The sequence below is a fragment of the Anomaloglossus baeobatrachus genome, chromosome 8 (assembly GCF_048569485.1).
Source record: "Anomaloglossus baeobatrachus isolate aAnoBae1 chromosome 8, aAnoBae1.hap1, whole genome shotgun sequence".
Taxonomy (NCBI): domain Eukaryota; kingdom Metazoa; phylum Chordata; class Amphibia; order Anura; family Aromobatidae; genus Anomaloglossus; species Anomaloglossus baeobatrachus.
This window is the reverse complement of record NC_134360.1, coordinates 149,838,394-149,852,429: the sequence shown is the minus strand read 5'-3', so window position 1 is coordinate 149,852,429 and position 14,036 is coordinate 149,838,394. Positions and strand designations below refer to the sequence as shown.

General features: G+C 42.9%; 1 protein-coding gene across 1 annotated transcript in view; it reads right to left on the bottom strand.

The window, feature by feature from the left end:
• Window positions 1-14,036, bottom strand: part of CFH (complement factor H) — a 1,163,637-nt gene that overhangs the window by 961,351 nt on the left and 188,250 nt on the right. Inside the window, exon 7 of the mRNA XM_075322035.1 lies at window positions 4,992-5,168. Within this exon, the coding sequence (XP_075178150.1) occupies window positions 4,992-5,168 (177 nt within the window). The remainder of the gene's footprint in view (window positions 1-4,991; window positions 5,169-14,036) is intronic.

Here is a 14,036-nt window from a genome sequence, read left to right as displayed (position 1 = left end):
TGATACAAATGTCATAATACAGTACAAGGACAATATAGTAATGACAAATATGGGGTCAGAGTAGGCTTAGACAGCTCTGGTACGAAAGAGATGTCAATCATAAAGTAACATGTGCAGTAGGTGTAGAGCTACAGTATGCATGGCAGAGCTAATGGGTAGACTGACCATAGAAAAAGAACGGAGAAAAAGTGGAGAAAAAGTGGAGAAAAAAGTGGAGAAAAAGTGGAGCATAAGAGGAGAAAAAGTGGAGAAAAAAGTGGAGAAAAAGTGGAGAAAAAGTGGAGCATAAGAGGAGAAAAAGTGGAGAAAAAAGTGGAGAAAAAGTGGAGAAAAAGTGGAGAAAAAGTGGAGCATAAGAGGAGAAAAAGTGGAGAAAAAGTGGAGAAAAAGTGGAGATTAAGAGGAGAAAAAGTGGAGAAAAAGTGGAGCATAAGAGGAGAAAAAGTGGAGAAAAAGTGGAGAAAAAGTGAAGAAAAAGTGGAGATTAAGAGGAGAAAAAGTGGAGAAAAAGTGGAGCATAAGAGGAGAAAAAGTGGAGAAAAAGTGGAGAAAAAGTGGAGATTAAGAGGAGAAAAAGTGGAGAAAAAGTGGAGCATAAGAGGAGAAAAAGTGGAGAAAAAGTGGAGCATAAGAGGAGAAAAAGTGGAGATTAAGAGGAGAAAAAGTGGAAAAAAAAGTGGAGCATAAGAGGAGAAAAAGTGGAGAAAAAGTGGAGAAAAAGTGGAGCATAAGAGGAGAAAAAGTGGAGAAAAAGTGGAGAAAAAGTGGAGAAAAAGTGGAGAAAAAGTGGAGCATAAGAGGAGAAAAAGTGGAGAAAAAGTGGAGATTAAGAGGAGAAAAAGTGGAGAAAAAGTGGAGCATAAGAGGAGAAAAAGTGGAGATTAAGAGGAGAAAAAGTGGAGAAAAAGTGGAGCATAAGAGGAGAAAAAGTGGAGAAAAAGTGGAGAAAAAGTGGAGAAAAAATGGAGAAAAAGTGGAGAAAAAGTGGAGATTAAGAGGAGAAAAAGTGGAGAAAAAGTGGAGAAAAAGTGGAGCATAAGAGGAGAAAAAGTGGAGAAAAAGTGGAGCATAAGAGGAGAAAAAGTGGAGAAAAAGTGGAGCATAAGAGGAGAAAAAGTGGAGAAAAAGTGGAGAAAAAGTGGAGCATAAGAGGAGAAAAAGTGGAGAAAAAGTGGAGCATAAGAGGAGAAAAAGTGGAGAAAAAGTGGAGAAAAAGTGGAGCATAAGAGGAGAAAAAGTGGAGAAAAAAGTGGAGAAAAAGTGGAGAAAAAGTGGAGCATAAGAGGAGAAAAAGTGGAGAATAAGTGGAGAAAAAAATGGAGAAAAAGTGGAGAAAAAGTGGAGAAAAAGTGGAGAAAAAAATGGAGAAAAAGTGGAACACCCTTTGGTACCTTTCATGTGGCACTAAGGGTGCTTAGCTTTGTATTTAGCCAAAAAAATGAAAAAAAAATGACGTAGGGTTCCCCCTAGTTTTGTAGCCAGCTAGGGTAAAGCAGACGGCTGCAGCCTGCAGACCACAGCTGGCAACCTCACCTTGGCTGGTAATCCAAAACTGAGGGCACCCCACGCTGTTATTTTAAATTAAATAAATAATTTAAAAAAAAAACACGTAGGGGTCCCCCAAAATTGGATCACCAGCCAAGGTAAAGCAGACAGCTGGGGCCTGATATTCTCAGACTAGGGAGGTCCATGGTTATTGGAATCTCCCCAGCCTAAAAATAGCAGGCCGCAGCCGCCCCAGAAGTGGCGCATCCATTAGATGCGCCAATCCTGGTGCTTCGCCCCAGCTCATCCCGCGCCCTGGTGCGGTGGCAAACGGGGTAATATATGGGGTTAATACCAGATGTGTAATGTCACCTGGCATCAAGCCCTGGGGTTGGTGAGGTCAGGCGTCTATCAGATACCCGACATCACCAACCCAGTCAGTAATAAAAAAAAAATAGACGACAAACACGTTTTTATTTGAAAAAACACTCCCCAAAACATTCCCTCTTTAACCAATTTATTACAAATCCAGGTCTGGTGTAATCCAAGGGGTTGCCATGACGATCCACACTGTCCCAGTCAATGAAGAGCAGGATGTTCCCCATTGGCTGGGAGAGCAGTGCAGTGACCTGAGCTAACATCAATGGGTCAGCCCAGGTCACTGCAGGGGGGTGACAAGTGCTGCTGTCAGTGAGGTACATTACCTGCGCTGATCTCCAGCACACTGACAGCCCCTGTCACTGAGGTCAATGACCGGCGCCTTCACAGCAAGTCTCGCGAGAGGTCCGTGACGTCACCGCTAGTCAGTCTCGGGTCGGAAGCGAGAGGTGATGTGACAAGCGGCGGCCATGGAGGACAGTGACAGCGCTGAGGTCGGGATGGCGGGACTTCATCACCGCAGGTAAGCCGAGCGGGGGGGGGGGGGGGGAGGGGTGAGAGTGTGTGTGTGTGTGTGTATGTATGTGTACATGCCGCGGGCAGGAGGGGGCGGAGCGAGCTGAGCGGGAAAGTGTGGGCTTCCTGCACGTAACTAAGATAAACATCGGGTTACTAACCAAAGCGCTTTGCTTGGATACCCGATGTTTATCTTGGTTACCAGCTTGTGGCAGGCTGCCAGCGATGGCTCCTGCACACTGTAGCTGTAAAAAGCCCTGCTTTTTACTGCTAGAACCGTTCTCGAACGTATCTAGAACTATCGAGCTTTTAGCAAAAAGCTCGAGTTCTAGTTCGATCTCGAACAGCCCAAAAATCACTCGAGCCTAGAACTGGAGAACCACGAACCGCGAACCGCGCTCAACTCTACTAACGAGCAGATCTTATTTGATGTATGTGTTAGTTTTGGGTATTAAAATATACAGGGTGATTCCATAATTTTTTCCTCATAATTGAGTGATTCCATAATTTTTCTCCTGTTTGATCTTGAAAAGTAACCGTTACTGGCTAGCACATTATGTTTTCATGATTCTTTTTTTGTGTTTCTTAAAGCCAGAAAGCTGATATTTGAAATGACTTAGTTTTGTGCCATGTCTGTGATCTGCTTTTTTAAACAAAAGTAAACAACTGAATGAACATCCTTAGAGCCAGGTGATTACATAATTTTTGCCACTGGTTGTAATAGTACTGTGGCAGAGCAACTAATCTGCAGGGCCATTATCTTATCACAATTAATATTGTATTCAGATATGCTGTAATAGTACAAATTGATAGTAATATCTATAGTTCGGTAGTTGTAGAGAGCAATAATTATATATTGTCCTAATGAGTCATGACAGTAACCCTTTCCAAATAACAGAAATCACTCCATTGAGGTATGCAGTATACACACAAATACACATTACAATGACTCTGCCCTCACTACATATAGAATGCCCTGCTAGAATAGTAATACAGGTAGGAGATGCACATTACCTGGTTGACCAAATAGCCTGGGGCATCCCAGGTCCCTCCGACACATGTTTCGTTTTGCCATCTTTCTCAAGGGATATAGCCACACTATTAGTGTGTACTATTGCAGCATATCTGAATACAATATTAATTGTGATAAGATTATGGCCCTGCACATGAGTTGCTCTGACACAGTACTATTATTATACATGTATTGATTGACCTTGGTTGCTCTGTGAGTGCACCCCCAGTTGGTTTAATTCATTGTTTAGTCTTCTTCACCTTTTTAAATTGTATGTCTCTGTTGTTAATAAAAGAATATGTTTTTTTTTTTTACTCTGGTCATTGTGCGCTAATTCTTGTAGGTTGTAAAGTTCCAGGATTGTCCCATCTAATGGATGCGACAATTATGAGTGGCTGGAGGCTGCTATTTTAGGCTGGGGGGGCTCAATAACCATCGGTCTCCCAAGTCTGAGAATACCATCCCCAGATGTTGGCTTTTTCATGGCTGGGTATCAAAATGGGGGGACCGCACTCTGTTTTTATTATTATTTAAATATATTCTTTAACAATTGCATATGATTCCTCTTATTTTTATACACAGCCAAGATAACATATGCAGCTGGGGGATACAGCCTTTAACCATATATAAGTTTGTTTATTTTTACTTTTATTTTATTATTTACTTTATTTTTATTTTTGTTAATAGAGGATACATCGGCAGTATATAAAGTATAGTTATTGGGGAACACCGAATTGGGGATTATGGTAGGGTCCTCTTTTAAACTTTTTGCCTTTATTTCATTATTGTTGTCAAGGACAAATTCTCCCACCATGTTGTCAGGATGAATCAAATGAAGCTAAATTACTAGTCGAAACTACTGTCTACTTTTTGGCCAAACCAATTATATTTAGTGTTAAGGCTACTTTACACACTGCGATATCGGTCCCGATATCGCTAGTGTGGGTACCCGCCCCCATCTGTTGCGCGACACGGGCATATCGCTGCCCGTGCCGCACAACATCGCCCAGAGCCGTCACACATACTTACCTGTCCGGCGACGTCGCTGTGACGGGCGAACCGCCTCCTTTCTAAGGGGGCGGTCCATGCGGCGTCACAGCGACGTCACTGAAACGTCACTGAACCGCCGCCCAATCGCAGCGGAGGGGCGGAGATGAGCGGGACGTAACATCCCGCCCACCTCCTTCCTTCCGCATAGCGGCCGGGAGGCAGGTAGGGAGAGCTTCCTCGCTCCTGCGGCGTCACACGCAGCGATGTGTGCTGCCGCAGGAACGAGGAACAACCTCGTTACTGCTGAAGTAACGATAATTGGGAATGGACCCCCGTGTCGCCGATTAGCGATTTTTCACTGTTTTGCAACGATGCAAAATCGCTAATCGATGTCACACGCAACGGCATCGCTAATGCGGCCGGATGTGCGTCACGAATTCCGTGACCCCAACGACTCCGCATTAGCGATGTCGTAGCGTGTAAAGCCCGCTTTAAGATATTGAAAAAGTTTGTTTGATTTAATTATCGTTAATTCGGCTTTTAGTTATGTAATTATCTAAGGAAACAAATAATATATACTCTAGACATTATTCCTTAGAAATGTACTTACTAACACAGGTAGAAGCCGGCTCCCATCCATTTATTGTGCATTTACGTCTTTTATCGGGCTCATTCTGAAGCACATAACCATCATTACATTGCACATTAATATATTCCCCATATTTGTACATGGCTTTCTGTCCATCCACACTTCCTTGTACTATTTGTGGAGGAGTGCAGGTTATTTCTAGTAAAAATTGAAAGTAAACAATTAATTAAAACACTTAGCAAACAATATAACATACACACATATATCATGCCTTACTATGATTGCTTTCATGAGTAGCAGGTTAAGTTTAAGCAAATTCCTAGGGTAATAATTACAAAGGAAAAGGAGGGGGCAGTGGTCTTGAATTTTTTTAAGGATGTGTATGATAGCAAATGTCCAATTATATCTATTCTTACTCTACTTTTAATAAACTTTATTAAAAATGAAGTGACTCGCACTGTACCTCTATGTATTGTTACTATACGCCAGGTGCGCAGTTAACCTATGTGTCATAAAAATGGACTAGAAAACTTCTGAGAGGCATAAAAATACAAGTAAAGTGAAAAATTATGAGATAATAACTGTCAGTAAAAATTTTGCAGCAACTTATTAAGGTACAGCAATATGTATATAGAAATGCATTGAAAAAGTACCCTTTTTATATAACTAAAGCTCCAAATTAGACATTCTTATACATATGTTTGATTAACCACTTCCTGTTGAAACCTTTTTTTCCCTTTCTTATTTGGCCACTTTTTCTGATGTGTTAATCTATGTGGATATAACTGTAGAATACCTCTATACATCGCAGTGATCTTGAGACTGTTTTTCACTGACACATTGTATTGTATGCTAGTTGTAAATTGAGATTAATAAAATGGGCTTTTTATGAAAATATTGACATTTTCAAAATTGTAGAAAAAATTGCAATGCTCAGTTTTGAAATTTGTATATCTTAAAACAGATTAACACAGATTATCTAAACAGCCCTATTGACCTATATTGGTCAGTGTGTTGTTCAACATTTACTCGGATAGCACACGACTCTTATTATCTAAATGAGCACTTGAGAAATCCATTTCTGAAACTGTAAGTTAAGGCTGCTTTCACACCTCCGGTTTTAGCAGAGCCGGCCAATCCGGCTCTAAAACCTATGCAACGGATGCAGCGACAAAACCGCATCCTTTGCATACGTTTTTTACATGCGGCCCGTCCGTTTTTTGCCGCTTGCGGCAGGCTACTAAGCATGCGCAGTGGAAAAAAACGCATGCGGCGGCCGGATGCGGTGTTTGCCGCAGGACGCCGCATGCGGCATCCATAGGCATGCATTGCAAATCGCACCGCATCGGCTGGATGCGGCGTGATGCGTTTTTTTTTGCTGGACAAAAAAACGTGCCAGGCAACGCTCCACCCGGCCTCCGCATCGGCTAAATCTGCCGCATGCGGCAAAAAACGGACGGAACGCAAGCCCATGAGGCACAATACGGCACTAATGTAAGTCTATGCAAAAAAAATGCAACCTGCGGCAAAAAAAAATGGTTGCGTTTTTTCTGCAAAGCGCCGGATTGTGCCGCACAGGAAAAACCGGATGTGTGAAAGCAGCCTAAGGAGTTTCATGTGCAGTGGGATTGGACATCGCTCTTGCAGCTCCCCTAACTCTCTCCTTATTTCCTGCCCACCAGGACTGCTTCTGCAATCAGAGAAGATAAGCATCTCACATCAGAGAGTGGTCTGAAAAGACTCCCTGTGTCAGAACAGCTGCACCCAGTAATCTTAGTGATACATCATTGGATTCAGGGTCTCTTTGCATACATCATACTGCTCTCAGATGAGGTAGCAAAAATCTGCTGACAGATTCCGTTTAAAGAGACCAATGTGGAGGCACAATGTGTGTGTGTGAGGGGGGGCATATAGAGTGTGGCTGTGACGTTAGTCACTATTTACACGTAGCACTAATGGTAGAGTAGTCAAATAAGCTGGGATCTGGTAATAGGAGGACACATAATGGAGGCGTAGTCAGGTCACTATCCAGGGTCAGGTTTCAGGAAGGCACGTAATAGATACAGGGAGTAAACTGAGACGTGGTCAGGTAACTGTCCAAGGTCAAAATACTAGGGGGTCACGTCAAGAACAGCTAGCTGGCAGAGGAGGGTCAAAATAACAGTTCGAGGTCAGGCAACAAAAATCAGAACTTACAGGCATAAAGGCTAACCACACTACTCACAAAACAGAATGTACGACTGGCAAAGTTCTGGTTTCCTGAGGAAAGCAAGTGGATCTTGCTGAAATGCGTTGTGAAAACAAGAGCTTTATTTTAACAATAAAGCCTCACTATCTACAAAAAATCCTAGATTTTAGATCTATCATTAGCGCTCAAAAGACCGGTCATCCTTATTTTACCTACATTGTCTACTCCCGCAAGGGAATCCGGCAAGAGCTGCTGCGAGTAATAGATCCTAATAGTCCACTCTGAGCAACCCAGCGGGAGGACGCAGAGCCGATCTTATTTCCAGGAATCAAGGAGACGGTGAACCAGAAGCCACCAGCGGTAAACTGTCCAGATCCACCCAGCTAAACATCGGTTAGTGTTAGCTAACTCAGTCCCTCATCCTCCAGAGAAATTACACACCCACCACCGAGGTTGTGCGAGGGCGCACAACCTAATCAGGTGAGCAGTTTTATATTTTAATCTAAAGAAATGTATCCACGGGTGCTCCTCATATTGCGCTATCATTATCTTTACAGTGACTGACCAAACGACTGGCACTCATGGAATGTGCCGGAACTCAGGATCTCTCTTCAGGTTCATATCCTTTCCAATGCACCAAGTAATGAAGGGAATTCTGGACCCTATGAGAGTCAGCGATCTGCTGTACCTCATACTCCAAACTTCTGTCAATGGGAACAGTAGAAGGCGGGATGAAGGAGACAAGGCTGAAGGAACAAATTCTTTCAACAGGGACTTATGAAACATGTTCGGGAGACGCAAAGACTGAGGTAGTCTCAGTCTAAAGACAACGAGATTGACCACCTCTAAGATATCATATGGCCCAATAAACTTAGGACCCAACTTTGCTGTGGGTACTTTCAGCTTAATATTCTTTGAAGACAAACACACCTTATCTCCTACCTGAATGGCAAGACCTAAAGAACGTTTCCTATCAGCCTTACGTTTCTGGAGAAATTAGTCCACCCCAATATTCTTTTGTACCTCCCTCCAGACATCTGCAAGCTTTTGTACAGCTAAGTCATACTCCAGGACACCCAGAACTCATCATAGAAAATTCTCCAAAATGGGGATGAAAGCCATAATTACAAAACAAAAGCGAGGTTTCAGCAGACTGATTGACCTGACTGTTGAAGGCAAACTCTGCAAGGTGTAAGAACAAGCACCAGTCCTCTTGCTGAGCTGCAACAAAACACCTAAAAATTTTTTCCAATGACTGATTTGTCCTTTCGGTCTGCCCATTGGTTTCAGGGTGAAAAGCAGAGAAAAATGACAAATCAATGCCCAATCTTTACAGAATGTTCTCCAAAATTTAGAAATGAATTGCACCCCATATCGGACACGATATTCAGGGGAATCCCATGCAATCTTACCACATGACTGATGAACAACCTGGAGAGTGTCTCAGCATTGGGTAACCCGATAATGGAACAAAGTGTGCTTGTTTACTAAATTGATCAACTACCACCCAAATCACCATTTTCCCACCAGACATAGGTAAGTCGGTAACGAAATCTATGGACAAATGAGTCCACGGTCAATTGGTAATGGAGCCAATTCCCCGGCCGGCCAGTTACAACTAACTTTGGCATGTGCCAAGTTTCGCAAGCAGACACAAAATCCTTAACATCATTATACATGGATGGCCCCCAGAAAAGCCTGGAAATAGCCCTCTGAGTGACCGTGACCACAAGGTGACCATTAAACACAGAGTTGTGAAATTCCTGCAACAAGCGCAAACTCATGTATGCAGGAACAAATAACTTGGATTCAGGAGTAGTAGAAGGAGCCAATGACTGGACATCACGGATCTCTGCCTTCAACTCAGAGGACACCATGGCAACCACAAAACCCTGAGGAAGAATGGAGGATGGAGGTTCTGGAGGGGATATAGAATATATTCTAAAGGGGGCTTTACACGCTACGATAGCGTTAATGTTTTGTCGTCGGCGTCAAGTTGTTAGTGACGCACATCCGGCGTCATTAACGATATCGCAGCGTGTGACACTGACCAGCGACCTTAAGCGACCTCAAAAATGGTGAAAATCGTTCACCATGGAGAGGTCGTCCCAAACTCAAAAATCGGTAAGGGTTGTTTATCCAGGTGGTTCATCGCTCATGCGGCAGCACACATCGCTATGTGTGACACCGCAGGAGCGAGGAACGTCTCTTTACCTGCCACCGGCCACAATGAGGAAGGAAGGAGGTGGGCGAGATGTTACGTTCTGCTCATCTCCGCCCCTCCGCTTTGATTGGCCGGCCGCTTAGTGACGTTGCGGTGACGTCACTGTGATGCCGAACGTCCCTCCCCCTTGAAGGAGGGATTGTTCGGCAGTCACAGTGACGCCGCCGACCAGGTAAGTATGTGTGACGCTGTAGCGATAATGTTCGCTACGGCAGCGATCACAAACAATCGCATGCGCGACGGGGGCGGGTACTTACATGCTCGCTATCGCTACAAATTGCTAGCGATATCGCTACTGTGTAAAGCCCCCTTTAGACCCTGGTCTGAACGTGATGGAAAAATTGAATCTTGAGAAAAATAATGACCACCTGGCCTGTCTAGGGGTCAACCATTTAGCAGATTCAATATAAGCTAAATTTGTATGATGAGTAATAACCATGACTTCGTGAACAGCACCTTCCAAAAAATGCCTCCATTCCTCAAACGTAAGTTTAATAGCAAGCAGCTCACTATTTCCATTGAATGGCAAAAGTACATTTTTCTAACTTAGCAAACAAGGAATTTTCTTTAATCCTTTGTAAAACAGAGCGAATATGTCCATAATGTTAGTCCAAATCAGGTGAAAAAATTAAAATATCATCCAGATAAACAACAATAAACCTTCCAATATAAACAGAAAATATATTGTTCATAAAGTTTTGAAAAACAGCAGGTGCATTAGTCAATCCAAAAGACATCACAAGATTCTCAAACAGACCCTCGGTTGTTAAAAATGCCATCTTCCACTCATAACCCTCATAGATGCGTAATGGATTCCAGGAGTTAATAGAGGCATAGTCAGATCATGATCCTGGGTCAGGTTTCAGGAAGGCATGTAATAGATACAGGGAGTAAACTGAGGTCAGGTAACTGTCTGAGGTCGAAATACAGAGGAGGTCACGTAAAGAACAGGGAGCTAGCAGAGGGGGGTCAAAACAACAGTCTGAGGTCCAGCAACAAGAGTCAGAACTTACAGGCATACAGGCTAACTGCATACCTCCCAACCGTCCCGGATTCTGCGGGACTTGCACGATTTATCAGGGCTGTCCCGCACTCCCGCGGCTCACAGCTGATGTCCCGGCTCCTCCCCTCAGTGAAGTGAATAAATTAAATTAAATTATCATTGGCTCTGGATTTTCAGGGCGGCCGGGACTCGAACTCGTGGAACTGTGAGTTCATTGTTTCAAAGGCAGGAGCTTTACCACTGAGCTACTGCCTGTAATGAAAGCAATAGGAAGATTTTGTTATCTTGACCTCTATACTGCAGACAACAGAAGCAGGTTATTCAGCTGCAAAGATGGATGGAGGGATGAATGGAGGGATAGAGGGATGGATGGATGATAGAGGGAGGGATGGATGGATGATAGAGGGATGAATGGAGGGATAGAGGGAGGGATGAATGGATGATAGAAGGATGAATGGAGGGATAGAAGGAGGGATGGATGGATGATAGAGGGATGAAAGGAGGGATAGAGGGATGAAAGGAGGGATAGAGGGAGGGATGGATGGATGATAGAGGGATGAATGGAGGGATGGATGGATGGATGATAGAGGGATGAATGGAGGGATAGAGGGATGGATGGATGGATGATAGAGGGATGAATGGAGGGATAGAGGAAGGGATGGATGGATGATAGAGGGATGAATGGAGGGATAGAGGGAGGGATGAATGGATGATAGAGGGATGAATGGAGGGATAGAGGGATGGATGGATGGATGATAGAGGGATGAATGGAGGGATAGAGGGAGGGATGGATGATAGAGGGATGAATGGAGGGATAGAGGGAGGGATGAATGGAGGGATAGAGGTAGGAATGGATGGATGATAGAGGGATGAATGGAGGGATGAATGGAGGGATAGAGGGAGAGATGGATGAATGGAGGGATGAATGGAGGCATAGAGGGAGGGATAGAGGGAGGGATGGATGATAGTGGGATGGATGGATGATAGAGGGATGGATGATAGAGGGATATATAGATACACGACAGATAATAGATAGATAGATAGAGATAGAATCATAGATAGATAGAATCATAGATAGATAGATAGATAGATAGATAGATAGAATCATAGATAGATAGAATCATAGATAGATAGATAGATAGAATCATAGATAGAGAGATAGAATCATAGATAGATAGAGGGATAGAGATAGAAAGATAAATACTGTATCTCAATGTTGGTGAAAGAGTCAGATTCATTTGTTCCCATAAAACTACTATAAAGAAATGAGGAAAAAAATACAAATACAATTTTTTTTTTTTTTTTTTTTAATCTTCACCACCTTGGATTCAAACCAGCAACGTTCAAAACTTGTGTCCAGCAACCTCCTGGCTTTCCTAGCTGCTCTAGCTGTTGAGCCACTAGAATTGATGATGTCAGAGGGAGGATTTCACATAAATGAACCTACAATGCAGCCTCTTACACAGCAGATTACACAGGACACAGCTACATTGTACAGAGCAGCATCTCTATGTCCTGTATTCTAGAGGGAGAGGAAAAGAGGATTTTTTTTTCTTCTAATAAAGTTACTAAAAATAATAAAAAAAATAGAATAATGTAATTTTATTGCACTTTTTTATAAAATAATAAACATCACAAATCAGCAAATCACATGGACATATTTGGTGTCCCTGTAATCGTAATGACCTGAACAACACAGCGATCAGATTATTTATGGGGATCGGTAAATGGCGGGGAAAAAAAAAGGCGCAATTTATTATTTTTCTTTATTAAAACCCATAAAAAATGTAATAAAAATGGATCACTGAGGCCGTGAATAGCGTAAATGCTGCATTTTTTCTGCAGGTGTCCGCGCCACGAGTGCAATAACAATGTTCTCTGATTATTGCGTGTTTGCGGTATTTTTTATACATTGTCCCCCTTATTTGATACATGTTTGTTGCTGATGTGAATCCTGAAGCTTATAAAGAAAGAAACACCAAATCCGCACAGTTCAGCGGCGTCTTTCCACGCACCAGGAGCGGAGATTTCAGGACGTCTCATCCACTTTGCTTGGACAATTAGTCCATATTCACATGTAGTGTAAATGCCGGGTTTTTCTGCTGTTTCTTTGCACATTTATTCTGCTGTGTTTAATTGTCCAAGTAAAGTGGATGTGATTCCATGAAAGGACGCCGCTGAATTCTGCGGTTTTCGGGGGGGGGGGTTCTCTGGAGGTTTCTATGTGGAGCTTAAAAAAATGCAGGAAAAAGCTTCTCTGTACAATAAAAACACTTAAAAACGCAGATTCACATCTGAACCAAAAACGCATTAAATAATGGAGAAAAGGCAGAAAAAATGCAGCAAAATGGAAAAAACAGAGAAGATTGTTATTGTGTAGTTTGGTGCAGACACAAACAAAAAGAAACAGAATTTATGCAACATGTGAACACGGATTGATAGGCACAAATATGCAACATGTCATATAGTGACACAGAAATATAAAAAAATTCTGACTGCTATAAATATGAATGAACAGTCCACGGCATCTGCTGAATGACCCTTACTGCCAAATGGGTGTGGCTAGGGGTGTGGCTAGGGGCGTGGTCAAAATTGCCGCGCCGCATACTTTGTCCCTCTTTCCTTTCTTGAAAAGTTGGGAGGTATGTAACTGCACTACTCACAAAACAGAATATACGACTGGAAAAGTAACACTTGAGTAATAAGCACCTCCCAGAACCAGCACAGAATCCTGCACTGACAATCAACCTGTCATCTCAATAGTGCAGCAGACCGTCTCCTAGTCTGCCAGATGCTCTGCACAGAGAAATTCTGACAGTGGGTAATTTGCATGGGTCAGTATGGAGAGGGGCAGCTTGCAGTGGATTGTATGGAAAAGGGACAGGTTGAGGGGAACAGAATGGAGATTTACAGCATGGCAAGATGCTGAAGCATGGCAGTGTGGAGATATATATATATATCATGATATTAATTAATGAAGAGGGGACAGCGTGATGTGGAGACAGTGTGGAGGACATAGTTTATAAGAGGACAGTGTGGAGGTTATAGTCCATAAAAATATCAACTTAGAAGCTATATTTCGTAAGGAGGCACTATGGCAGTTATAGTAGAGGGGCAGACAGTATGGAGGATATATTTTAATGGGGGAAAATGTAAGTAATTTGAACTTTTAAGTTTTATTATTATTATTTTTTACTTTTCACTGTATTTATTAGTCCTTTAAGGTACTTGTACCTGTCATCGTCTGATCACTTGTTCTATATTCAGCAATGCCACAGATTGCTGCATATAGTAAAAATCATGGTTTCTTTTGAAGCCCGGCCACAGACAAAAAAGGAAGCTCCAGTATGACAGGAATGAAGATCTTTAACAGACCCTGGCTGTGATGACAACCAATTGGTGCTCCGTGATTGCAGCACAGGAGCGCCGATGGGCCCCCATGTCGGTGGCACTTGTGGTGGGGTCACTGATCTCTTATACCACCAGGTACTTTGACAATGCACCCTGACTGTCTACTCTGCTCTGTTATTGACTCATTACAGCTGATCTGACTCAGCAACACAGAGCACCCTGTCATTGTGCACAGGGACAAAGCATGGACCAGACCAGCCCTTGAAACATGCGTCATTGATGATGCTTCATTTCAGGGAG